Here is a 27,649-nt window from a genome sequence, read left to right as displayed (position 1 = left end):
TGTCCTCTATAATACCCACCACCTGGTACCCCAACCTCCCACCCCTCTACCACTTCAAACACCTCAGATTGTTTTTTAGAGTCCATAGTATCTCATGGTTCACCTCCCCCTCCAATTTCCCTCAACTTCCTTCTCCTCTCCATCTTCCCATGTCCTCTGTGTTACTTCTTATGCTCCACAAATAAGTGAAACCATATGATAATTGACTCTCTGCTTTACTTATTTCACTCAGCATAATCTGTTCCAGTCCCGTCCATGTTGATACAAAAGTGGGGTATTCATCCTTTCTGATGGAGGCATAATACTCCATAGTATATATGGACCACATCTTCCTTATCCATTCATCCGTTGAAGGGCATCTTGGTTCTTTCCACAGTTTGGCGACAATGGCCATTGCTGCCATGAACATGGGGGTACAGATGGCCCTTCTTTTCACTCCATCTGTATCTTTGGGGTAAATACCCAGGAGTGCAATTGCAGGATCATAGGGAAGCTCTATTTTTAATTTCTTAAGGAATCTCCACACTGTTCTCCAAAGAGGCTGCACCAACTTGCATTCCCACCAACAGTGTAAGAGGGTTCCCCTTTCTCCACATCCTCTCCAACACATGTTGTTTCCTGTGTTGCTAATTTTGGCCATTCTAACTGGGGTAAAGTGGTATCTCAATGTGGTTTTGATTTGAATCTCCCTGATGGCTAGTGATGATGAGCATTTTTTCATGTGTCTGATAGCCATTTGTATGTCTTCATTGGAGAAGTGTCTGCCCATGTCTTCTGCCCATTTTTTGCCATGATTATCTGTTTTGTGTGTGTTGAGTTTGAGAAATTCTTTATAGATCCTGGATATCAACCTTTTGTCTGTACTGTCATTGTAGTCAGCTTTAAAAAAAAAATATTGTTTGAGAGAAAGAGAGATCATGAGAGAGCACAAACTTGGGTAGGGAGGAGAGCCAGAGGAAGAAGCAGACTTCCCACTGAGCAGGGAGCCTGATGTGGGGCTCGATCCCAGGACCCTGGCCTGACCTGAGCCAAAGGCAGATACTTAACCAGCTGAGCCACCCAGGTGCCCCTGTACTCAGCTTTTAATGATTCATTGCATGGGGTGGATAGAGGAAGAATTTAAACTTATTAACAATGGTCTGTGAGATAACCAATCCTCCAGTTTGCTTTTGCATGACCCATGAGCTAAGAATAGGTTTTACATTTTAAAGTGTTTTTAAAAACAAATGAGAATATGTGACAGAGACTGTACCTGCTATATGAAACCTAAAATATTTATTCTAACCCTTTAGGGAAAGTTTGCCGATCACTGAAATAGAGCATGGCAATTTAACTAAGGCTGTTGGATAAGGATGTCAGAGCCTAAGGTCTTCTGGCTTATCTTTGACCCTGTGTACTGAGAAACACAGAACCAAGTTTAAAGTCACGTCAAGTAGTAATCAGATGTTAAGCTAACATACTAATTTTTAATTTTAAACTTTTACTGGACTTTATTTTTTTAAGTTTTTAATTTCCAGTTAGTTAACATATAGCGTTATTTTAGTTTCAGGCATGCAATGTCGTGATTCAACACTTCATATATCACCCCGAGCTCATCATGACAAGTGCCTTCCTTAATTCCCGTCATCTGCTTCATCCATCCCTCTGCCCCCTCCCCTCTGGGAACCATCAGTTTGTCCTCTATAGTTAAGAGTCAGTTTCTTGATTTGTCTCTTTTTCTTTTTTTCCCTTTTCTCATTTGATTTGTTTCTTAAATTCCATCTATCTGTGAAATCATACGGGTTTGTCTTTTTCTGACTGATTTGTTTTACTTAGCATGATACTCTCTGGCTCTGTCCATGTCATTGCAAATGGCAAGATTTCGTCCTTTTTAAAGGCTGCATAATATTCCACCATTTTTAATGCACCACATCTTCTTATTCAATAACCAATTGATGGACACTTGGGCTTCTTTCAAATCTTGGATTTTTCAAATAATGTTGCTGTTAGTGGAAGTCTGATCCAGTTGCCCTTTAAGGAGATAAGTTGGCTCTCAATTTGGTCACATGCCAAAGCCAAGTAGATAATGATTTTTTAACTATTCATGCTATTGTTTTCATTTTACAAGTAGTTAGGTATTGATGTGGTTAATCCTACCTGGTTTGCTGGATAAGTGCAAATAGAAAGGTAATCAAAATGCAACTTTATTTCTGATTTTTATTTTTGTTTTCTACCAGTTCTTTGCACTATTTAGTGGGGAAGCTTTTCCTCTGTCCTCAGATCCAATGAAGTTTTTGCTTCTTCTTGCACAATCATTTTAAACAGTCTCAAATCTGCAACTACTAGAACTAGTCCCAGATGTGAACTATGTGAATTCTAGATTAGATTTAGCCTTCACTCTCTCTCTTCCCTGGACTGGAGCTGGAAGTTGTAGTGGGAAGGGCATGTGTAATGATTGGCTTTCTTTCTCTGTTCTGTTTTTCTTCTAACCCATTGTACACACATACCCCCTTCTATTAGCTAACCAGTTTTTAACCCCTATCACAGTGCAGGGGAAGGAAGGAGAAGAAGAAAAGATCTTACTTGATCAGGTAACTTAGTAAACAGTCTTCCTATTCTCTGGCCTTGGCACATGGGTGAAGACATGAATTATTTCTGGGATCTTCTGAAGCTCTTTGGCACATGCATCTTACTATAAAACCCTGGCCACTGACCATTTAAGGCCTTTTTATCACTTGGGACTGGGTGGTACCACCCCTTCCATCAGCCCCTGATTCACTAGCAATCTAGTACACAATGGCACAATGTTCAAGTGTCCACTTCTCTGCTAGGTGGACATCTTAAACAGGACTTAAAATGGCATCAGCCCAATTTCTCCATGATGCTTGCATGAGAAATCCTCATGCAATCTCTGTGCCAACAAAGTCTAAGAGTGCTGGATATCCCAGCAGAGCACCACTCTCTCTCTTGTTAATGTTTCTTCACTCTTTGGACCTGCCTGGCCCCAAGTTGGACCCCAGTTCACCAAGCCTCCTTCCCAACATCAGGGAATGTAGGTCAGAACACTCTGAATTGGGTTCAACAAAGACAGTGGATGATGGTGAAAGAGGTAGGATCTCCAAGAAGGACAGCAATGGCTCTCCCCAAAGACTCTCTTAACAAATTATGTTCCCTTCCATACTCTGTCTCCTCTTTATATCTTTCATCTGATTGAGGAAGCCAAAATTCATGGATCTAACTCTGCCATGTTTTTAGAGTTACAAAAAACAAAATCATGATTATTTGGGTCTCATTTGGGATTTCATTTCTATTACACTGTGATGTCTAGATAATAGCTTAATCCCCATTACAAGAGTTGGGCATGAATGAAGACTTCCTGTGATTTAGATACATCCCCTCTTTACCCTCAACATATTCATTCTGTGGTTCTGGGATGGGTGACTTCTCTTACTCTTATACATTGGTCTTTGGAAGCCCGTACCATGGTAGGGCTAACATTTTGATCTCTTTCAAAGCAAAAACTTATTTTTACAAAGGTGTACAAGTCATCAGACAACTAAAAGAAGCCCGAGATTTAGTCCTAGTTCTACCATTAGTTAAGCTATTGTCTTCATCTCTGCTCTCAAGAGCTTCAACTATATCCGAAGGGGTTGGATCATAAGTTATTTGAGGGTCTTTTCAGTTTTCACAGTCCACAGAGAGACACATGAGAACTGGGAAGACCTGGGGACCTGAAGAGACATCTGGAGAGTCAAAAATCCTAGCCTCCTTGATGTGGCTGGACTGGGATTGGAGATCATGGAACTGATGTGGGGAATAGGGGGATAATATATCTTTTGGGAAGTAATAAGCCAACAATCAACAGACCCTTCCCTGTGTTCCCCCACCAGGCTCATCAATGAGAATGAGGTAAAACAATGGCGAGACCAGGCAGAGAAGTTCCGGAAAGGTAAGGGGCTCTGCCTCAAACCACTGCGTGCTCTGCACAACCCCTCCCGTGCCCAGCCCAGGACCCATTAGAGGTAGACCCATGCATATTCAATTGTCTCTTCCCATTTTCTCTCCTGTCCTACTCCCATTCCAGAACACATGGAGCTGGTGAGCAAGCTGGAGAGGAAGGAGCGAGAATGTGAGACAAAAACATTAGAGAAGGAAGAGATGATGCGGACACTGAACAAGATGAAGGACAAGCTGGCTCGAGAGTCCCAGGAGCTGCGCCAGGCTCGAGGACAAGTGGCAGAGCTGGTAGCCCAACTCAGTGAAATCTCAGTACGTAGATACCCTCCTCTCTTTACATATTGAGCTGAGACCTTCAGGATGAGGTGGGAAGAACAGGTATGGGGAAGGGCTGAGGACCTCAAGATGAAGGAGAATTTAGAGGAGCAGCTCAGGCCAGGATAGAGAGGACCTCTGAGTCTGTAAGGGTTGCTATGTTTGTGTTAATTAGGGGAAAAAGAAAAACAAACCAATACTGCAATACTGTTTTCCTTGGGTGACACTGTCCCAGGAAGCACACCTGGCAAAGCAGAGTGCAAGTATGGTTTTGTGCCCCCTCCCTATGTAGCTGTATGTCCTTGTGGAGGTGGTAGCATATATAACCATATGTAGCGCTCCTGCTGTTGCATTGTGATAACTATGACTTTGTCCAGTGTTATGTATGTGCGTTTTACCTATGTGTATGTGTCTGTGGTTGTGTCTCTGTATATTGGATATTTGGGATACAGAGAGGAAATGGGGGGATAAAATGCATGGGAGAGGTGAGAGCAGGATTGGGGTTCTAGTATAGATGAGTAAGAATAAGGAAAGGAATAGTGTGGTGCGGACTTGAAAGGTATCCTTGCTTGATGGCTTTGTCTTTTTGATTTTTCCATCTTCCCACAGACAGGACCAGTATCTTCCCCGCCTCCCCCTGGGGGCCCACTTACCTTGTCTTCCTCAATGACAACCAGTGACCTGCCTCCACCTCCGCCCCCTCTCCCATTTGCCTGCTGTCCCCCACCTCCACCACCACCTCTTCCACCTGGTGGGCCTCCCACTCCTCCTGGTGCCCCACCGTGCTTCAGCATTGGCCTGCCTCTCCCTCCAGACCCCTGCCCCAGCAGTGATATCCCACTCAGGAAGAAGTGTGTCCCCCAGCCTTCCCATCCACTGAAGTCCTTCAACTGGGTCAAGCTAAATGAGGTAAGTAACAAAGAAAAGATCAGTAGATCCATTCTCCCATAGCCAGTGACAATCAGCCCCACAGACTGCCTGCCCATTGTTTGTAGATCTCCCGTTCTGGGTTCCTTCTTTGGGCAGGGGGAAGGAAAGGCACAGTAGATGCATAAGATGGGATTGCTCATTCCAGACAGCTCACTGTCCATTGGGAAGAACATCTATGCTGGGAGAAGATAGCTTGGCATGTGCTAAGGGTCATTTTGGAAAAGCCACCTGCAGACAGAATGTGTACATGATGAGGTTTAATACGGTTATGTTGATACCAAAGCGTGGGCCAAACAGAGTCACTTTCTGGACAATACAATGGCTGGGCTAGAGTTTTAAGAATAGGGTCTATTTGAGGAAAAGAGTGGAAGATATAGGCAAATAACTTGGGCCAAGGTCTAGAGATGGTAAAGATCAGGCTGGTGTGTTCAAAGGACTGAAATGATGAGGTCTTGGCAGGGGACAGGACAGTACCCTTGCCATGAAGAGTTTCATGTCAAGATGTAGCCATTCTGGCATCCTCCCAGTGGGAAGTAGACACACTGGGTACTTTTCTAGACTGCTCATGAATGTTATCTATTCTAATAATCACCAATCCCAGGTCCATATGTGGGTGTTGGTTCCTCTGTCGGACTCTCACAAACATGGAGTAGATTTGCCTTGGGTTACATTAGGCTCCTAGTAATTTAAGTCCAGTTCTAGCCTGGGTTGAGCCCTACCTCTGGTTCTGTACTAAATCCTATTAGGACCTGTGACTTTGTCCTTTAGCTGTAATACATACATGGTAACTGCGTTCAGTTAGCTGACCCATACACACACTTCAGCGGCCATGCAGACATCATTTTGGAGCTTGGACTAAGGGATGCCCTCAAACCTTTTGTATGATCCTCTTGGTCTGACTCTTGGGGAATTCATAACTGTACCATTCTATGCAAGCTTAAATGAGTTCAGAAAGAGACTTAAGTGGGAAAAGATGTGGAATTGTGAAATAGATGGGCAGCTAGCTATGTGTTAGCTGCCTCTCCTAATGTAGACCAGCTAGCCAGTCAGTCTGAGGGCTTCTTTTTGTAAAGATTTGTTGCTGGAGGTCATAATGGATAATAATAAAAGGTGAGGCAAAGCATTGCCTTGTGAGAGTTTTGAATCTTGCAAATTAAGGATTTTGTTCAAGGAAACACCTAGAGATCCTAGACAGGGATTGAAGGGGAGGTTCTAAACTCCAACTAAACCAGGTTTGGCTCTAATTAACTGGGCAACCTGCGTAAATCACTCACTTTTTACCTCGGTTTGCTTATCTATGATATTTCTAAGATTCCTCTTACCTCTGGTTTTATAATTGAGGTGGAAAGACAAAGCATGAATATAATCCATAGTTATGGGTCTCTGATAACATCTCCAATCTAAGTTGGTAAAATTTTAGAGCCACCTGTTAGCAGAATTTTGAAGTCACATGGTTGACATTTGTGACAACTGTACTGCACAGCTCTACCCTGTGGGTCCTTATCCTCGGTCATGAGGCAAGTGGACAAACTACTCTGCAGTACCAAAGGGCACAGGCTATGTGAAAATTTTCATTGTTCATAATCAGAAATAATAGATATACCTCTTTGTGGTGAAAAAAAAATAATCTCCTACACTTATAATGTATAACTTAAAGGTTTTTGTTTTATTTTTGCTTTCTTAAAAAAAAAGCTTAAAATCTTTTATTATAGTTCACACAATGTTACGTTAGTTTCGGGCATACACATAGTGATTTTATGACTCTATATGTTTTGCTATGGTATGGTATTTCTATTTCTATTTTTTTGAGACCTCTTTATACTGTCTTCCACAGTGGCTACACCAGTTTGCATTCCTGCCAACAGCACACAAGGCTTCTCTTTTCTCCATATCCTTATCAACACTAGTTGTTTCTTGCCTTTTTGATTTTAGCCATTCTGACGGGTATGAGGTGGTAGTGGTTTTAATTTGTATTTTCCTGATGATGAGTGATGTTGAGAGTCTTTTCATGTATCTGTTGGCCATCTCTATTTCTCTTTTGGAAAAATGTCTATTTAGGTCCCCTGCCCATTTTTAATTGGATTATTTGACGTTTTTTTGGTGTTGAGTTGTGTAAGTTCTTTATCTGTTTTAGGTGTTTAGCCTTTACTGAATATACCATTTGCAGATATCACCTCTCATTCAGTAAGTTGCCTTTTTGTATAGTTAAAAAATTTTTAAAGGTAATGAAAAGTTGATTAGACCCCTCAACAATTAAGGAAAATAGACAAGGCAACTAATATTTTTGCAACATTTTCATCAAATGGAGCTATGGATAGGGTTTTCTCTGGGGTCCAGTAATAATAAAATCTATATAAATTCCTCAGGAACCCAAAGCAGGCCAGAGTATCATTCCTGGACTGGAAAATACAGGTGTGATGGAATGGGGGAGTAGGGGGGGCACTCACAGGAGTTGTAGACATTGCTCAGCAGAAGTGAGTGGAGGGGACTGAATAATATTTGTGGACCTGTTAGCCCACTCCCAAGCTTTTAATCATGTTACCAGGAGTTATTTAAGCACTTGGTCTTCAGGTTCCTGATCTACAAAATGGGGGGAATTATGACACCCACATCAAATGATTATTGTGAGGATTAATTGACATATGAAGTACTTGGAACGGTGACTGACTCAGGAATTCATAATAGTATTAGGTGAGTTATTAGTGGCACAACCATGCACGCCTTAAGTATGTTATCTCACCTAATCCTTCAACTCACTAAGCAAGCATTGCTGAGACTGCTTCCTTTTGTGCGAAACAAGAAGAAAATGATACCCTCCTACTTGCCAATGGTCCCAAGTAGTCATGAGGCTGGAAGTGCAAGCTTACTTGCTCAGTTTTGACCCCAAATGCTCAGTGAGAGAAACACAAAGAAAAAGGGTTTTGGAGAAAGATTTCCCTGGCGTATAAAGGGTATGTCTAGAGGAACCAAAGCCCCAGGGATTTAAACAGGAGTTGATGAGGTTTTGGCCAGAGTGATGCAAATTTAAAGCCAGGGATCATTCTACACAGTGGGCCATCAGGGCGCCTCAGCATAGGACGTGGAGAATACTAGGAAATGGGTTATGGCTCCAGAGCTCGGCTTCACCTCCGCCTCCGCGAGGGGCTGTGTAGGGGGATGGGGTGGCATTTGGCAAGGAGGGTGGGAGAGCTGGGCACTCAGTCTGTTCTCCCCGGGGAAAGTCTCCCTGCTGTTGTCCATCCAGCTCTTGCATTCCAGCCCTGTCTTAGCCCCTCCTCAGCGGGAGTAAAGAACAGCAGCAAGCTTTACCTGGGTGGGCTTTCCCATGGAGCTCACTTCCACTCCAGGCCTGGCCTCTGATGGGGACCACTGAGAGCTTTCCCTTCCCTGCTTTCCTGATTCAGTTTCCCTTCCCATCTTCTCTCTGTCTCCCATCTACTCCATTCCAGGGGCCTGGCTCCTTTCCCCAGTCCCCTTCCCTTACTCCACGCATGCTCCTGTGCGCGCGCGCACACACACACACACACACACACACAGTGGTTGTTTCTGCCATGAAAAGAATGTGTCTGTGTTGGGTTTGGCTAGTTGCCTGTATCCCTTGCTGCTCTAAGCTTCCCAGCCCGGCATTCCACAAGAGGGTCCCTGGCCTTAGGAAGGCCACAGGAATGTCCCCACACCCCCCTGCTCTGGCCTAGCCTCCCCTTTCCAGAGTTTAAGAAAATAAAAGTGAGTGAAAGGTATGTTTTGCTCTCTAAGCCTTGCTGAGGGGGAGATGGAGGAAGAAGGGGGTAGTGGCCTTAGGAAGGTTCCCCAGCTGCCCCCCAGGCAGAGGAAAGTGGGAGATTCCATTTTAAAGGACAGCAAAGCTCAGGATGGGGCAAATACTCCTAGGAGGACAGAAGTGAGCACCCTGGGAGGGGCTGAGCTTTGGCCTCTGAGCCATTGTTGGGGTGCTTTAAGACCACTGGGATGTTCTCAGCTTTGCTGATGGAGCCTCTCCCCAGTGTGGGGGTTCAGTGCCAAGGTCCCACACAGAGGTGGGGCAGTGCTTAGGTGGGAAGAGCTGGGAATGTGAACCCTTGGATGCATTCCAACCATGAGGGATAGGCCACTTTCCCTGGGTCTGACCAACAGGAAGCTGTGGCAGTCTCGCTGGCCTGAGCAGTCACTCCAAGGATCAGGATGTCCCAGCCTTTGGCATTTCCCACTTTCTGACAATTTGTCGTTCCCACTTTCTGGGAATCTGGGAAAGTGGGAGGAAGACCCTCTGGGAGAGAAAATGACCATCTCCGATATGGGAAATCTAGTGCGCATTGAGGATTTGAAGATCTCAGATATGTGCGGGCATTGTCTCTTGTAGTGACTCTAGCCAACCCTGACCTATAGGGAGTGTGCCCCAAGAGCACTGGTTTGGTTTGGTTTTTCTGGAAGGAGTTTGCATGCCATCATTCATATTGACCTACCCATCACTCCTGCCTTCTGTTTGATTTATGGAACACATGTCTGTATGGCCCCAGGAGAAAGGAAGGACAAGGAGGTTGACTCTGGCCTCTGCCCTGGAACAGAGTATTGAAGGTTTGGGGGAGACGAATGGACTCCCTTTCTGAAGGTCTGAAAGCCTATTATAGTTTGTGCAGCTGGGAGCAGGCGGAGATAGAGAGACATTGGACCATTCCATCGTGAAGGAGTTGGGTCAAACGCTGGGTCTTGTCCTTCCTGAATCTTAGGCACGTGTCCCTGGCACCGTATGGAATGAGATTGATGACATGCAGGTATTTCGGATTCTGGACCTAGAGGACTTTGAAAAAATGTTTTCAGCTTATCAGAGGCACCAGGTATGACCCTTCCCCACCCCCATCTTCTTGGATCTTGACTTCTAGTTTTGACTTCACCTATGCCCCTTGAACCCAACCCTCAACCTTTCTTCTTTCCCTCCCTTCCTCCCATGTATACTGAATGATTTTATTCCTTATTAGGTACCATGCTTTACTAAGCATAGGGATTGGAATTAGAGACATGCAGTGCAGCAGGGGAAATATCCTGTTGTATTATAGTTCCGGCACACAGTTGTGTGTATTTATACACTGAGGGATGAGATAACATTTTGTCCATTTCTCTTTCATCTTGGAGCCCTGGAGGTGGAGTCACAGCCCTGACTACTGTTGAACCCTGTTCTCTCTTTGACCCCAGGGTCTGGAGACTACATCTAGCAGAAATGATCAATTTCAAACTGCTCTCTCCACCATAGCCTACCAGCACCCCTGCAAGTCAGTTAGCTGAGGATGTCCTTGTTTCCAGGAAGGTGGAGCTGCTCCAGGTCATGTTGTGGGGTTGAGGTTGGGTCTGGGCCTGGGCAGGCTGGGAAAGCCCTGAGCTTTGCTCTGCAGACTGTGCTTACAGATGGCTGGCCTGTCAGCTGGCTCTTCCGACCGCAGTAGGGGGAGTGGGAGTGTGGCAGAATGCAGGGCACTCCCGAGGCAGTGCGGTGCGGATTGCCAAATGTGCTGATTCTAACTCCTCATCTTCGCATGAATGTGAGTCAGGAGGTGAGTCGGGCCGGCCGAGGAATCCGCACTGTAGCTAGCACATCTGGGGGCCCTCCCCCACCAAGTCCAGTTTGGGCATTCCCAGCCTTGAGGCTTTAGAGTGAGCTCTGAGGGTTGTTTCCTCTCCACACTGTGCCACTTTCTCTGGTCCCCTCAGCTGAGCCCAGGGTGCCAGACCTGAGGACACCCCAGATGATTGTGAGTAGGGTCTGGGCTTCCTGGGCCCTGAGTAGCAGCTGCTTGTTGTGGCTGGGCCCCCCCTCTGCATTCTGACAAGTTTAGACCTGTGGACAGTCCCTTCTGAGGGCACATGAGACTCCTCTTAGGAGCCTAGCCAAAGGGACAGAGCTGGGGCAGGGCTCTGATCCTGACTTGGCATTCTAGAAAAGCGATTGTTATTTAAGTTAAAAGTAGGTGATCAAGGTATTTGATTCTTTACCCTCATTCCAGGCAACATTTTTTAGCCTCTGCCCACATCAGGCTGGCATGGCAACCAGCAGCATCTGTGGTCTAACAGGAGTGGAAAGGGGTTCTTCTTGAGTCCTTGGTGCTCCTGTGCCCCGGGGGCTCCCAAGTGGGATGGAGGGGGCATGTACAAGGGGTGCATCAGGCATGGTCAATCACACAGCTCCTCCTGGTTGGAGAGTCTTTCTCTTGGGCAGTGTTCCAAGCCAGCCCACCCAGTGTCTGGGCTCCAAGGTGAGGCTAAGATGGGGAGCAGTGGGGAAAGAGGTCTATGGGGTTTAGAACAAACTGGGTTTAGGGCCTTTTGGTTTAGTGACTGGAGAAAAATCAATGTGGAAAGTCCCGTTGAGTCCCCTGTCTCCTTTCTTAATCCCCTACTGAGGGTCTGGGCTCACCCAGACTATTGTCACTTGGTGGGTCGCCCAGACTCAGGCTGACTTCACAGCAGCAGAGCTGGAAAGATCCCAGAGGCTGTGTGGCCCTGGTCGCCTCTCCCTATTTTGGGTCCCAGGTTGCATGTTTTGGTGGGGAGGGAAAGGTCCCATGAGCTATGGTCTTCCCACTGTGTCCTATGCAGCTCCTGAGTTAGTGACTTCAACTCCATTAGGGCCCAAAAGGGAGAACTGGGTGTGGGCCCTGCCTCCTTAGTTCCCTTGGAAACCAAAAGACAAAGGGAAGGGGTGAAACTCAGGGATACCTGCTTTCCTCTGCCTCAATGAATGCAACCTTTGCATGCTTCTGGTCCCTTCTGGTTATATCTCCTCTTCTGTTTAGAAAGGTGAAGTCATCCAGCAGCAGAGAAATGCTCTCTGCCCTCTGAGCATTTTCCCAACAGAGAAGAAAGGAAGAATAACAACCAAGGCCTGGTGTTGGGAAGCTTGGGGGCCTGGCCTGCCCCAGCTGGGGAGTGGTGGTCCCACTGGGCCCAGGACAGGCAGGGGACCTGCCTGCTCCCCACTTTGTGGCTTCTCTGGGAGTGTATGTCCACTAGAAGCACCTTCTGTCCAGGGTAATTGCTAGTCTCCATTTCCAACCATGCAGGTCTCATTGGGATGGGTTGGACAGAGTCAATGCTCAGAGATCCCCATGTCTCTCCTACTGTCCCTGGGGTCCCTGAAACTCTTGGCTAACGTTGTGCATGTTTAATTCTCTGTTGGCTGTGGCTGCTACCTGCCTAGGAGCTGATAACTAATCCTTCTCAGCAGGTGAGTCACTCTTGGGGCTCTGGACACTCTAACTTCTAACCACTGTCCTGGGCTGCTGCCCTGTACTTGTCAAAAGAGAGGGCTTATTCATTCTGCCTTCTACCTTTATGACCAATCCCTATAAGCAACACAGGAAAGGGTTCCCAAAGAGAAAGCAGAAATGTAGGGGTGGGAAGTAATTCAAAAAGACCCCTACCAGCAATGGAGGTGATTGTCTACTGTAGTAAGGAGAAAGATTCCAGGTCTGTTGTCTTACCTACCTGGCCCAAGGCAAAGCCGTCCTGTAAGACTGCATAGGTTGGGCACTGCATAATCCCAAGGGCACAATTCATAAGGATAATGATGTGAGTGGCAGCCTCACATCATTGTGCAATATAGAGCATGTGCTTGGAGGGACCTCTCAGGGTAAAAACTAGTTTCCTATCTGCCTCTTTGAGGGCCCAAGAGAAGAGAGGGTGTCTGATTTTTGGGGAATCTGCTGCTGGAACCCCAGTGGAGAGAATTCTTCATGGAACTCTGCCTCAGTTTCCCCACTTCTGAACGTGTGGATGCCCTCTAATCTAGGCACATTGAGCTGTGCCTGAAGTCTCCAGGAATCCAGGAACTGTAGCTTGATGGGGATTTGGAAACTACTTCCCATAATAAGCTTGGAGAAGCTCTCTGGGTAGGGTGGTGGAGTGAGGGCTGATTCTGTGGATGTTGGGGATTGCATAACATTGCTCAAAGCCATAGGGACCAGTCACCCCCCTTCCACTGGAATAGTTCTTTCCTTAGTTTGTCCAGAAAGGGCGGTCTTTAAAAAGGGGAGCTCTTCATTGCCCTCAGTCCGTTCTAGCCCATGGTAAAATCCCAGATGTCTCCTAGTAGAGATGGTTATTAACCACCTTCCTTTTTCTCTCTCCTGTCTTTTTCTTTCCCTGTCTTTCTTCCCCTCACACCAGGAGTATCTCTTGGTTGGTGTGGGAGTGGCTCCTGGGGGGTGGGCAAGGAGAGGATTGGAGCATACATGTATACCTCAACCTTTTTACTTGGCTTGTTGGTTTCAGAAAGAGCTGGGCTCTACAGAGGACATCTACCTGGCCTCCCGCAAAGTCAAAGAGCTGTCAGTCATTGACGGCCGAAGGGCACAGAACTGCATCATCCTTCTCTCCAAGTATGTGCTTGTCCTGCCTCTTCAGCCCCTATTGGGAGGGATGGATCCCTCCAAGGAAGTAGAGCCCTGGGAAAGCTAGAGCAAAAACATATAGTGGAACTGAATGCCTGGGGGACAGGGGTGGCCGAGGAATGGGGTGAGAGCTGTCTCTCTGCTTCCCCTGCCCCCACTGTCCCCTGGGAATGGGAGGAGACCACCGATCTAGAACCCTGTCTTGAGAGCTTATGTTCAGCAGCAGTGTGGGGCTCTGCAGACAGGAAACTGTCCCAGTCACGATGACCAGCCTGGTCATCGTCTGGCAGCAGAATTGCTCTAAGCCCATGGAGGGCCCCACTAGGCTTAGGCCACAGAGCAGCATGATCTCAGCCCCCAAGCATTTCCCGTGGCTGCAGAACAAACAGGGCAGTATCTGCATGAACAGCACAGCTTCTGTGTGGGTCCTCCCCCCGAGCCAGGGTCAGAGGGCACCGCCACCCATACTATTCTTAGTGCTGCCCCAGCCATCTCTGGGACATCCATGCCCCTTTCTTCCCACAGGCCTCAGGCCTCAGTTTCTCTCTCTTGAAGATGAGGGAGAGTTCTGTATCTCCAGGGCTCCAAGTGGTGTGCATCTGGAGGGAAAAGGGAAGGACTGTGTGTGTTTGTGTGTGTGTGTGTGTGTGTGTGTGTGTGTGTAGGGAGGTGGCTTTTCCCTCACCCAGACAGCAAGATGTATGGGAACACAGCTGTGTGGGAGCTGAGGCACTGTCAGAAGACTGAGGGCTGTTCTGTCTCTGACAATGAAGGAAGCAGGAAGCAGCCCCCTTTGTGGTCTGTCAATACTCCCATCTTCGCGTGGAGGTGCAGTAGATATTTTAGGCATAAGGAGAAGAAGGATCAGAAACCTTTTGCCCTGTCTCTTTGTCTACACTAAAGATGGCCCTTTTACTCCCAAATGTCCCTATCAGTTATGACAGAGACTCTAGCAAGACAGCAGATTCAAGTTTATCCTTAAAAATCAAAATATCTCATTATTATTGAGTTCCTTCAGTAGACCATATGAGTTTAGTTAGAGAAGGCTTTGCAGAAGAGGTAAGTGGGGAGCACTAAGGGATACAGTCCCATATTCATGTGAGTGAGAAAATGCAGGGGAGAAGGGCTGGGGTTTGTCCTGAGCGGAGGGGCCAAGCCAGACTGCTTAAGGGGCAGCGTTTTGCCTTAGGTTGAAGCTTTCTAATGAGGAGATCCGGCAGGCCATCTTGAAGATGGATGAACAGGAGGACCTCGCTAAGGACATGCTGGAGCAGGTGAGGTCCCTAGTGGGGAAGGGATGAGAGCAGAAATTAGGGGGCAGCTGAACCCCTCCCTGTCCCCAGAGAGGCCACAACTCTTAGGTCAAGGAAAAAATCAGACTGGAAGATGAGGAGGTGGGGAAAGGTTTATAGATACTCCATGGACCAGCCTTTCTGAGGGGAGGCTGGAAAAGGCTGCATCTTTTCTAGGGGATTGAGGTCTTTGACAAGAGGTATAAGCTATGATTCCCCCCCTGGGTCTCAAGGCAAAATCAGAGTGAGCCATAATCATATATTTCCCCAATCTCCTCCACCTCTATTTATTGGGTCCTTCAAGAGAAACCTGTAAGGTACCAACAAAAGCACCATCAGTTGGACCTCATTAGAATGAAGAATTCTGTTCATCAGAGGATACCATTACTAGAGTGAAAAGACAAGCCAAACTTTAGAAGACATTTACTTTATGTACATGTAGCAAAGACTTCCTATTCAGAATAAAGAGCTCTACAAATCTGGGAGAGAAAATGACAAATACCTCCACCTGAAAATAATCAGAAGCCTTCAATGGGTACTTCATGAAAGACAGTTTCCAAGTGGCTTGACACTCTTAGTCATCAGAGATATATAGTAAATCACACTAAGGCAGAACCACACACCTACCGGAAGAACTATATTGAAATGACTGACAATGCCAAGTGTTGGCAAGGACATCAAGCAACTGGAATTCTCATTGAGTACAATTTGGAAAACAATTTGGTAGCATACACAAAGGCTAAACCTACCCTCCTGCCCAGCAGTCCCACTGCAGCGTACAGAGAAATGACTACAAACATTGACTATAAAAGATATAGGCAAGAATATTTGTAATAGTTTTATTCATGGAACAACCCAACTGTCCATCAGTAAGAAAATGAATAAATACATTGTGGTATATTCTTACAATGGAATACTGTTCATCAATGTATAAAAAGCAAACTACCCATACTTACAGTATGGATGAGTCTCAGACATTATGTTGTGCAAAAGAAGCCAGACACCAGGGAAAGCACACAGCATGAATCCATTTATACGAAGTTTAAGAACAGGCAAATCTAATCTAAGGTGATAGAATTCAGTTGGGAGGCTATAACGGGGAGGGGGATGGGTTGCTTATGGGAAAAGTACAAGAGAACTTTCTGGGGGATGGAAATCTGTATCTTAATCTGGATGGGAATTCACTGGGTGGTTTTGTCAAAACTCATTGAATTGCACGCTCAAGATGGATGCATTTTGGGGCACTGGGGGGCTTAGTTGGTTAAGCATCTGACTCTTGATTTCAGCTCAGGTCATGAACTCAGGCCCTGGGATTGAGCCCCGTGTGGGGCTCTGAGCTCAGCACAGAGTCTGTTTGGGACTTTTCCTCTCCCTCTGCCTCTCCCCTAGCCTGTGTGCATGTGCTCTCTCTCTAAGATAAACAAATAAAAAAAAATTTTTTTAAAGAAAACAAAAGGTGGATGCATTTTATATAAGTTATACCTCAACAAACTTTAAAAGAAAAAAGTGTTTAAAAGGAAAGTCATTGAGCTGTGCACTTAAGAACAGTATACTTTACTATAGACAAGGTGCATCTCAGTTTTAAAAAGTGAAAAAAGAAAAGTCTAGAGCGGGTGCCCTGAGGCCCCCTTTAGGCAAATGAAACATAAACCCACTGCATGAAGATGCCTCTTTTAAGGACCACCCCGCCCCCAGCTTGAGCATGGTCAGTGTATGGGCATCTGTGCAGGGAACTCCCAATATCTGCTTCTCACCAATTTCCTGTCTGATGTTCATCTGATGCTCTTTGCAGCTCCTCAAGTTCATTCCAGAGAAAAGTGACATCGACCTCCTCGAGGAGCACAAGCATGAGATAGAGCGGATGGCCCGTGCTGACCGCTTCCTCTATGAAATGAGCAGGTCAGGGCAGCAGGCATGAAGGAGGGGCTGAAGCTAGCTCCTGGGGCTGGAGGGGGTGGCCTCACAATGTAGCTTGCCCTGTCCACAGGATCGACCACTACCAGCAGCGACTGCAGGCCCTTTTCTTCAAGAAGAAGTTCCAGGAGCGACTGGCTGAGGCAAAGCCCAAAGTGGAAGGTATGGTTGAGGGTGTGGGGAGGCCTAGAGTGGAGAGACATCTGGGAGGGCCCAGGGGTGGAAATCAATGAACAGGGGTAGAAGAAAACTTTCTCATTCTCAATCCCCGCCCCGGCCTCTCCCCACAAAAAACCAAAGCCAAGGACAAATTTGAAACTATGATTATTATAGATATATGCACTTGTTTATATGAGCACATGTGCCAAACATGTGATGTTTCCTGTGCCTCAGCCTGGATACTCTCCGGGAAGGGGGGGGGGGTCTGTTGACATTTGCCTCAGCATGGGACAGAAATGCTGAACAGATGATGATAATAGCAAGTTCCTAGAACAGGGCTTGGCATGTGTTGAGCTCATCAATCTTTACCCTGCCTGAGAGGGGCAAAGTTCATAGAAGGCCTCTGGACACATTATTTTAAGTGTGAGCTTTCAGAAAAGTAGGAAATTCGCAAGGTAATTCCTGGCGGTATCTGGTTTTCTGGGTTAGGGAACCCTTCCGATGCAGGCCTTTTCCAGATGGTCAATTTGTAATTCAGTGAGAACTCTGTAGCAAGCACTGCGTGAAACATTCCACGTGGGTGGTCTCATTGGTCCTCACAACAGCCCTCTGGGTGTGTCCATTCTCTCAGGTCTAAAATGGGGTCATGCTGCCTCAGGCCATGTTCAGGGAGTGGTGGACCCAGAATTAGAACCCAGATCTTGTTCTTCAGAATTCATCCCCCACTCTTTGTCCTGCAGTACTTGATAGATGACAGCAGAAGACAGAGGGGCAAAGATTTGGGGAAGAACGTCCACGAAGGTCCAAGAAGACCCACGAGCAGAGAAGTGGGAGAGGCTGTGAGGCTCACTTGGGGGAAAGATAGGACAGCAGAGTGGAACAGGAGATCCTGAGTCCAGGAGGCTGAGGGGGGTAGGCTGGGGGTGGAGCAGAGCGTGGGCCCCTCTGCTGGACACCAGGGCTGACCAGCACTCCCTGGGATGCCCAGTCCAGAGACGGGCCCTTCCTAGAGTTGCTTCAGGGAGGTTTGGGGGTGGGAGGTGGGGGGTGTGTGACAGAGCTGGAGGTAGACATTTTCTGCAATCTGCCCCCGCCCCCCTCCACGTGTATTCACACACACAAGGCAACTGCAGGCTGGGTGTAATCATAATTATTGATTGTTCTGAGGGAGAAGGATCGAGGACAGCTGTGACTCTGCAGGTCTGAGGTCTGGCAGTACCTTCTGCCCTGTGATGAGTGAATCCCTACCTTCATACAACCTTCTTTGTCCTCCTGCAGACTGCCCTTGGGGCCTGAGACACTGGATGCAGGGATGAGCCAAGATATTTGCTCAACCATTTGTGTGTCTTGGGTCAGTGGAGCAAATGTGAGCAACTGCCACTTGGAGATGTGGAACCAGTGTAGCCTAGCCCCTGGGTAGGGTGAATCTCAGATAATCTCAGAGCCCACTCCAAAACTCCCCCTAAGTGTTACTCTATGAATGCTCAGGAAAGTCTCCCTTTAATATCAAGCTGTGCAGAGCAAGTTATGTTTTGGATAACCTACTGGGGAAAGTAAGAATTGCTCTGCAGTAGCAATGGCTGCTAGCTGTTCTAGAAAGGTCTGGATGGCTCTTCCTCTGAGAGTCAGAAGGAGGTGGCTGAAGCGGTATCTTACAGAATCAGGTCAGTGGCTTGAACTAGGGGTGGGGACCAGAGAATTAATTGTACAGGAGTTGGAATTCCTATTTTTCCTTCCAGTTCTAGGAAATATTCCTGGTAAGCTAATACTTGGCCTATCTCAGCTGCTGATGAGCTTTTGATATCTTACCCTCCTCAATTTCCACCAGGGCCTTTGGGTCAATTTGCCAAAAGCCAATTCACCAAATTTGACAGATTTACCAATTCTATGAATATATTCATGAAACATATTTTTCTTGAATATATTCTTATGAATCTGTTCATTGTTGAATATACCAAATTTACTGATTCTCATTTTGAATCCATTTACTGAATATAGTCAAGATGAATATGGTTTCAAATGTAAACATTCTTATGAATATATTCAAGAATATATTATTCTTATGACTTTATCTAAAATGTCTGCATTGCAATGGGAGTTTTCCCATTTATACTGATTTCCTTTGAACTCTTGTCAATTTCTGTTTTGCCAACATTTTAGCATTTTTAGGAGGATTCTTTTGCAAATTTCTCAAGTAGCATATCAACCTTAGAAAAACCATCCCAACCGCTATGAATTGCCAAAAACTTTAAAGAACTACTTATAAAAGTAAACTTTTTATTCAAATATGCATACAGAAATGTACATAAATCACAAGTGTCCTACTTGATGAATTATCATAAAGTAAACTCACCTGTGAAATCAACACCCAAGTCAAGAAATGGAATGTTGCCAGCCCTAAACACCCCTTCCTCATATCTCCTCTCAAACATTACCCCTTGCAACCATTGGTCTAGCTTCTTTAAAGGTTTTGTCGGTCTCAAACTTTATATAAATTGTATACTGGAGTATGGATAATTTTATGCTGGTTCCTTTTGCTCAGCATTATGCTTGTAAATTACCCTATTGTTATCGCTAACAGTGAGTTATTCATTTTCAGTGTTGCACTTTATTCCATTGTCTGAATATCATAATTAATTTAACCAATCTCTTTGTAATTTAAGAAAAAAAATGTCTAGAAACCACTCTAATACCCTTCAAGAGTAATTCTGCTATTAGGTCATAGACTGACTATGTACTGACAAAACTTATCATTGACTTTTATAGCTTCTTTTTTTTTTTCCAGTTTAAGCTTCTACTTTTATTTTGTTAATTTCATGATGTGTATATAATGTATAGTTGACACACATGTTATATCCATTTCAAATGTACAATATAGAGATTGGACAAGTCTATATATTACGCTATGTCCACCACAAGTGTAGCTACATTATGTAAGGCTATTATAATACCATTGACCATATTCCCCATGCTGTACATTTTATCTCCATGATTTATGTATTCCATCATTGGAAGGCTGCATCTATTACTTCCCTTCACTCATTCTGCCCATCCCCCCACATGCCTCCCTTCTGGAAACTATCAGTTAGTTCTCTGTATTTATGAGTCTGTGTCTGGTTTTTGTTTGTTCATTTTGTTTTTTATTTTTCTTTTTTTAAGTCTTTATTTAAATTTAAATTCAGGGGCGCCTGGGTGGCTCAGTGGGTTAAAGCATCTGCCTTTGGCTCAGGTCATGATCTCAGGGTCCTGGGTTCAAACCTCACTTCAGGCTCTCTGCTCAGCTGGGAGCCTGCTTCCCCCTCTCTTTTTCTGCCTGCCTCTCTGTCTACTTGTGATCTCTGTCAAATAAATAAATAAAATCTTTAAAAAAATAAATTTAAATTCAATTAGCCAACATACAGTTCATCATTAGTTTTTTATATAATGTTCAAAGATTCATTAGTTGTGTATAACACCCAGTGCTCATCACATCACATGCCCTCCTTAATGTCCATCATCAAGTTACCCCATCCCTCTACCCAACTTCCTTTCTGCAACCCTCACTTTGTTTTTTAGATTCCACATATAAGTAAAATCATATGGTGTTTCTTTCTGACTTATTTCACTTTAGCATTTTACTCTCTAGATCCATCCATCCATGTTGTCACAAATGGTAAGATCTCATTCATTTTTATGGATGAATAATATTACATTGTATCTTCTTTCTTTGTTGGTGTACTGAAAAATTTCTCCCAGCTTCATTGAGCTATGATTGACAAAAATTGTATATATTTAAGATGTACAAGTTTATATACTTAAGATTCACAATTGTATATATTTAAGGCAGTGGCTTTTTAAAAAAATTCCAGTATAATTAAAATGCAGGGTTATATTCAGTTTTAGGTGTACAGTATAGGGATTCAACAATTTTATACATTATTCGGTGCCCATCACAATAAATGTACTCTTAATCCCCTTCACCTATTGCACCCATTCCCCAACCCCCGTCCCCTCTGGAAACCACCAGTTTGTTCATTATATTTAAAAGTCTGTTTTTTTTGTCTCTTTTTCCTTTGTTCATATGGTACGGGCTTGGAAATAGACACATAGAACAATGGAACACAATAGAGAGCCCAGAAATGAACTCCCAGTTATATGGTCAATTAATCTATAAGGGAGGCAAGAATATACAATGAGAAAAAAACAGTCTCTTCAACAAATGGTGCTGGGAAAACTAGACAGCCATGTGCAAAGGAGTGAAACTGGACAACTTGCTTATATCATACACAAAAATAAACTCAAAGTGGGTTAAAGACCTAAGTGTGAGACCTGAAACCATAGAAGTCCTAGAAGAAAACATAAGCAGTAAATGTCTTTAAAATCAGCCTTAAGCAACATTTTCCTAGCTATGTCTCCTTTGGCAGGGGGAACAAAAGCCAAAACAAACTATTGGGACTATTGGGACTATTGGGACTATTTTTATTTTGATAAAAAGCTTTGGCACAACTGTGTTTTTTTTTATCCATTCATCTATTAGTGGATACTTAGGTTGCTTCCATATCTTGGCTATTATAAATAATGATGCGGTAAACATAGGGGTACAGATATCTTTTTGAATTACTGTTTACATTTTCTTTGGGTAAATACTCACTGGAATTATTGGATCATGTAATATTTCTATTTTTAATTTTTGATGAACCTCTATACTGTTTTCCACAGTGGCTATACAAATTTACATTCCCACACACAGTGCACAAGATTTCCTTTTCCTCCACATCTTTAACAACAGTCGATATAATCTTTTTGATTTTAGCCATTCTGACATGTGTAAGGTGATATCTCATTGTGGTTTTGATATGCATTTCCTTCATGATCAGTGATGTTGAGCAGATGTGTCTGTTGACCATCTGTATGTCTTCTTTAGAGAAATGTCTATTCAGGTCCTCTGCCAATTTTTAAATTGGATTGTTTTTTGATGTTGAATTATATAAATTATTTATATATTTTGGACATGAACCCTTTATCAAATATCACTGGCTATTATCTTCTCCCATTCAGTAGGTTGCCTTGTTGTTCTGTCAAAGGTTTCTTTTGCTGTGCAAAAGATTTTTATTTTGGTGTAGTCCCAACAGTTTATTTTTTATTTTGTTCCTCTTGCTTAAGGAGACAAATCTAAGAAATTGTTGCTAAGGCTAATGTTAAAGAGATTACTGCCCATGTTTTTTTCTAGGACTTTTATGGTTTCAGGTCTCACATTTAGGTCTTTAATCCATTTTGAGTTTATTTTTGTGTATGGCTTCAGGAAGTGGTCCATTTTCCCCAGCATCATTTGTAATCTTTTCCCACATTGAAAGTTATTGTCTCCTTTGTCATAGTGACCATTTAATTGTGGGTTTATTTCTGGGTTCTCTATACTATTCTATTGACCTATGTGTCTATTGTTGTGCCAGTTTCATACTGCTTTGATCACTACAGCTTTGTAGGTTATTTTGAGATCTGTAGTTGTGATACTTCCATCTATGTTCTTCTTTCTCAAGACTGTTTTAGCTCCTTAGAGTCTTTTATGGTATGGTAAAAATTTTAGGGTTTTTTTTTGTTGTTGTTGTTGTTGTTGTTCTAGTTCTGTGAAAAATGCTATTGGTACTTTGATAGAGATTGCATTGAATTTGTCAATTGCTTTGGGTATTACAGACATTTTAATAATACTAATTCTTCCAATCCACAAGTGTGGAATATCTTTCCACTTGTTTTATTTGTTTTTACATTTAAAATTGAAAATGTTTTTTTGTTAAAAGATGAATAACCAAAGACATATGATTCTTATTGTCGTTGTTATTTTAGTTTTTCTCAATCTTTCAGGAGTGTCTTATAGTTTTCAGAATACAGGTATTTTACCTCATTAGTTTATTCCAGGTCTTTTTGATACAATTATAAATGGAATTATTTTATTAATTTCTCTTTCTGCTTCATCATCAGTGTATAGAGATGCAACCAAAATCTTTGTACTAATTTTGAATCCTGCTACTTTACTGAATTCATTTATTCCAATAGATTTTTAATTGAGTCTTTAGGGTTTTCTCCATACAGTATCATGTCTTCTGTAAGTTGTGATAGTTTAACTTTTTATCAGTTTGAATACCTCTTATTTCTTGTCTGGTTGCTGTGGCTAGGACTTCCATTACAATGTTATATAAAAGTGGTGAGAGTAGACATCCTTGTCTTATTCCTGATCTTAAAGGAAAAACTTTATTTTTCACCATAAAGTTTGATGGTAGTTGTGGGTCTTTCATATATAATCTTTATTATGTTGAGGCATGTTCCCTCTAACTACTTTGAGAATTTTTATCATGAACAGATGTTGAATTTTGTCAAATGATTTTTCTGCATCTGCTTAAATGAACATATGTTTTTTTTATCCTTTCTCTTGTTTATGTGATGTATCATGTTGATTTTTTAAGTACTGATACATCCTTGAATCCCTGGAATGATACCCACTTGCTCGCGAATGATTTCCTTAAGTGTATTGTTGAAAGCAGTTTGTTGATACTTTGTTGAGGATTTTTACATCATCAGGGATATTGGCCTATAGGGGTTTTTGTTTCATGGCTTTTTTTGTTTTGGGTCTTTTGTTTTGTTTTGTTTTTTGTAGTGTCTTTGTCTGCTTTTGGTATCTGGGTGATGCTGTCTTCATAGAATGTATTTGGAAGATTTCCTCCCTCTTCATTTTTTTTTTTTTGAAAGAGCTTGAGAATAGGTGTTAACCCTTCTTTAAATGGTTAGTAGAATTTACCTGTGAATCAGTCTGCTCCTGGACTTTTGTTTTTTGGGGAGTTTTTGGATTACTTATTCAATTTTGTTACTAGTAGTTGGTCTGTTCAGATTTTCTATTTCCTTCTGATTCAATTTTGGAAGATTATATGTTCTTAGGGCTTTATCCATTTCTCTTAGGTTGTTCAGTTTGTTGGCATATAATTTTTCATAGTACTCTCATAATCCTTGGTATTTCTGTGGTGTCAGTTGTCACTTTTTTCATTTCTGATTTTTTTCATTTGTGTCCTTTATTCCTTGATGAATAGGACTAAAGGCTTATCCCTTACGCCTGTCTTTTCAAAAACCCAGCTCTTGGTTTCATTGATCTTTTTCACTTTTTTAAAAGGCTCTATTTAATTTATTTCTGCTCTTTTATTTCCTTCCTTCTATTCGCCTTGGATTTTTCTTTTTCTAGGTCTTTTAGGTATAAGGTTAGATTGAGATTTTTTTTTTTTAAATTTGAAGTGGACCTGTACTGCTATAAATTTCCCTTTTTGAACTGCTTTTGCTGAGTACCAAAGATTTTAGATAAGTGTGGTTTCATTTTCACTTCTCTCCTTGTATTTCTTGATTTCCTGTCACTTCTTATTGACCCATTGGCTATTTAGTACATGTTGTTAGCTTCCATATGTTTGTATTTTTCCAGTTTTTTCTTGTGATTGATTTCTAGTTCCTTACCACTGTGTTCAGAAAAGATGCATGATATGATTTCAATCTTGAATTTATTAAGACTATTTTGTGGTATAACACGTGATCTATCCTGGAAAATGTTCTTTGTGCACTTGTAAAGTGTATTCTCTCATTTTGGGATGGTATGTTCCGTGTATATCTAAGTCCATCTAGTTTGATGTGTCACCGAGCAACACTATTTCCTTATTGACTTTTCTGCCTGGATTATCTATCTGTTGATGTAAGTTGAATATTAAAGTCTCTGCTATTATTATTGTCAATTTCTACCTTTATGTCTGTTAATATTTGCTTTATGTGTTTAGGTGCTTCAATGTTGGGTGCATAGATACTTACAATCGTTACACCCTCTTGTTATGTTGACCCTTTTATCATTATGTAATGCCCTTATTTGTCTCTTATTGCAGTCTTTGACTTAAAGTCATTTTGTGTAAGTATTACTACCCTGGCTCTTTTTTTTTTTTCTGTTTCATGGAATATCTTTTTTTCGATCCTTTCACTTTTAGTCTGTATGTCTTGTGTCTGACGTGAATCTCTCATAGGCAACATATAGAGGAATTTTTCTTAATCCATCATGCACTCTAGAGTTTAGACCATTTGCATTTAAAGAAATTATCAGAAGTTATATATTTATTGCCATTTCATTATTTGTTTTCTGGTTGTTTTTGTAGCTCTTCTGTTTCTTTCTTCTTTTCTTGCTTTCTTTCCTTGTGATTAGTGACTTCCTTTAGTGTGACTCTTTATCTTTATTTTTTTCTGTGTATCTATTACAGATTTGTGGTTGTCATGAGGTTCATATAACATCCCAAGTATATAGCAATCTATATTAACTTGATGGTCACTTAAGTTTGAAAACATTCTAAAATGATTTTTTACTCCCCCCTCCACATTTTATGTATATGGTATCATATTTTACATCTTTTTATTGGTATATATGTATACGAATATGAATTATATATTATATACAGTTATATAATATATAATTTATATATATATATAAACTTCTAGTTATGGCCCTTTCTTTTCCACTTAAAGAAGTCCCTTTACCATTTCTTGTAAGGATGGTTTGGGGTGATGAACATCTTTAATTTTTTTTTTTTTTTTTTTTTTTTTGCCTGGGAAAATCTTTTCTCTCTCCTTCAATCCTGAGTGATAATCTCATCGGGTAAAGTAGTCTTGGTTATAGATTTTTCCCTTTCAGCACTTTGAATATATCCTGCCACTCCCTCCTCACCTGCAAGGTCACTGCTGAAAAATCAGCTTATGGGGGTTTCCCTTGTATGTAACTTCCCTTCTGTTTTGCTGCTTTTAAATTCTCTATTAAATTCTCTTTAATCTTTGGATTTTTAGTTCTTATGTGTCCTGGTGTAGACCTCTTTGGGTTCATCTTATTTGGAACTCTCTGTGCTTTCTGAACCTGGATGTCTCCAGGTTAAGGAAGTTTTGGCTATTATTTCTTCAAGTAACTTTTCTGTCCCTTTTGCTCTTTTTCTGGGATCCAATATGAATACTTGTTCACTTGATGTTGTCCAAGAGATCCCTTAACCTGTCCTCGTTTAAAATATGTTTCTTTTTGTTACCCAGCTTGGTTGTTTTCCATTACTCTGTCTTCTAGATTGCTGATCTCTTCTTCATCTGCTAATCTGTTGATTCCTTCTAGTGTATTTTTCATTTATGTTCTTTAATTCTGAATTTTTTCATATTTTCTATTTGTTAACTTTATCAGGAATAGTGCTATCTCCATTTCATTTTGTTCTTTTCCTGAGGTTTTGTTTTGTTTGGAGCATATTCCTCTGACTCCCCTTTTTCTTAACTTTTAGTCTTTATTTCTGTGATTAGGCAGAACAGCTAATTCTCTAAAACTTGAAGGAATGGCCTTGTGTATGGTTATCCCCCGTGTAGGCTATGTGTATCTGGTGACTTTCCCTTCCCTGTGGCTGGTGAGGGCTGAGGACACCCTGGTGGGATCGCTGGAGCTGAAGTGGTTGCAGGCCAGGGTGTTCCTGGGACTTTCTGCACAGAGAGTGTCCTGGAAGGACAGCTGAGGCTGAAGTAGGTACAAACTGAGAGGTCCTGATGATCTCTACATTACAGCCTTTCCCCCCTCCCCCAATTACTTACTCTTAACTGCTTTTGAGGATTTCTGCAAACTTTTGGTCAGATGGTTCTCATTTTAGATCCATAGCAGCATCTTAAAGAATGTTCAGTTTGGCATAAGCTAAAATTCATGGGATGGTTTGGTGTTCTTATCACCACGCTTAATAATCAGAAAGCATATTCCATAAGTAGTAGCCAAAATTTCACTGTAGGATTTGTATCCCATTAGTACACAATAGCTGAGAATGGGCCAGCGCATCCATCCTCGAATGAAATACTGAAGTTTCAGTTACTGTTAACCTTAAATCATATTTCTAGCAAATGTATCATTTAAGGCATTGGGGAGAAATTGTTAAAATTCCTAAAAGTTGGGGAAAAATTTAAATGATGTTCAACAAGATGTCAAGTAAACTCTTAAATCAAAGATAGCATTAACTGCAAGGCATACCCTTATCTTATAGAACAAAAATATGGAAATATTATATTAGTGACATGATAATTTAATTGACAGGGATTTTTTCTTTAAAAAAAAAAAAGTTAAACAGCATTTTAAAAGAGGCAGAAACAGTCCCATACTATGTAAAATGTTGAAATTTAAAATTTTAATCACTAAGTTTAAAAAAGTAAAAGTATTATATCCTTGTATATATCCATAGAAAGAACTACTAATCATCTTTGGATATATGTAAGAAAAGATATTCTTAAATATATTAAGAAGAATTGGCACATTCTGAGAATGAGTTATTTGTTAAATTGGCTTTTGGCCAATTTACCTGCTTCCCTTGGAAGTGGGCAGGTATGAAGTAGATCAGTTTGTTGAGGTGTGGGTATAGTCTGCCCCTCTGAAAGTTGAAGACTGAACTGTGTGGTGGCATCATCCTGGTGTTCAAGGGGACCAGCTGCCCTGGCCCAGTTTCTGTAGGGCTATGACCTGTCCCTCCTCTCCTAGCCATCCTGCTGGCCTCCCAGGAGCTGATCCGCAGCAAGCGTCTAAGGCAGATGCTTGAGGTCGTCTTGGCCATTGGCAACTTCATGAACAAAGGGCAGCGTGGGGGAGCCTATGGGTTCCGGGTGGCCAGCCTCAACAAGATTGCAGATACCAAGTCCAGCATTGACAGGTGGGATCTTGTCTGCTGCCTTATCTTCCAT

At 42.7% G+C, this 27,649-nt stretch overlaps 1 protein-coding gene across 5 annotated transcripts in view; it reads left to right on the top strand.

Annotated features, from left to right (window-relative positions):
- The window catches only part of DAAM2 (dishevelled associated activator of morphogenesis 2), a 115,090-nt gene that overhangs the window by 83,284 nt on the left and 4,157 nt on the right, over nucleotides 1-27,649 (top strand). For 4 of the 5 annotated variants that reach the window (XM_059400533.1, XM_059400535.1, XM_059400534.1 and 1 more), the window contains exons 12-21: nucleotides 3,870-3,928; nucleotides 4,064-4,248; nucleotides 4,861-5,160; nucleotides 9,909-10,016; nucleotides 12,371-12,397; nucleotides 13,444-13,550; nucleotides 14,752-14,836; nucleotides 16,647-16,753; nucleotides 16,842-16,930; nucleotides 27,450-27,618. In XM_059400533.1, the coding sequence (XP_059256516.1) occupies nucleotides 3,870-3,928; nucleotides 4,064-4,248; nucleotides 4,861-5,160; nucleotides 9,909-10,016; nucleotides 12,371-12,397; nucleotides 13,444-13,550; nucleotides 14,752-14,836; nucleotides 16,647-16,753; nucleotides 16,842-16,930; nucleotides 27,450-27,618 (1,236 nt within the window). The remainder of the gene's footprint in view (nucleotides 1-3,869; nucleotides 3,929-4,063; nucleotides 4,249-4,860; nucleotides 5,161-9,908; nucleotides 10,017-12,370; nucleotides 12,398-13,443; nucleotides 13,551-14,751; nucleotides 14,837-16,646; nucleotides 16,754-16,841; nucleotides 16,931-27,449; nucleotides 27,619-27,649) is intronic. The other variant, XM_059400536.1, reaches the window with a different exon arrangement.

This window comes from Mustela nigripes, chromosome 5, assembly GCF_022355385.1.
Source record: "Mustela nigripes isolate SB6536 chromosome 5, MUSNIG.SB6536, whole genome shotgun sequence".
Taxonomy (NCBI): Eukaryota; Metazoa; Chordata; class Mammalia; order Carnivora; family Mustelidae; genus Mustela; species Mustela nigripes.
This window is presented reverse-complemented; position numbering and strand designations above follow the sequence as displayed.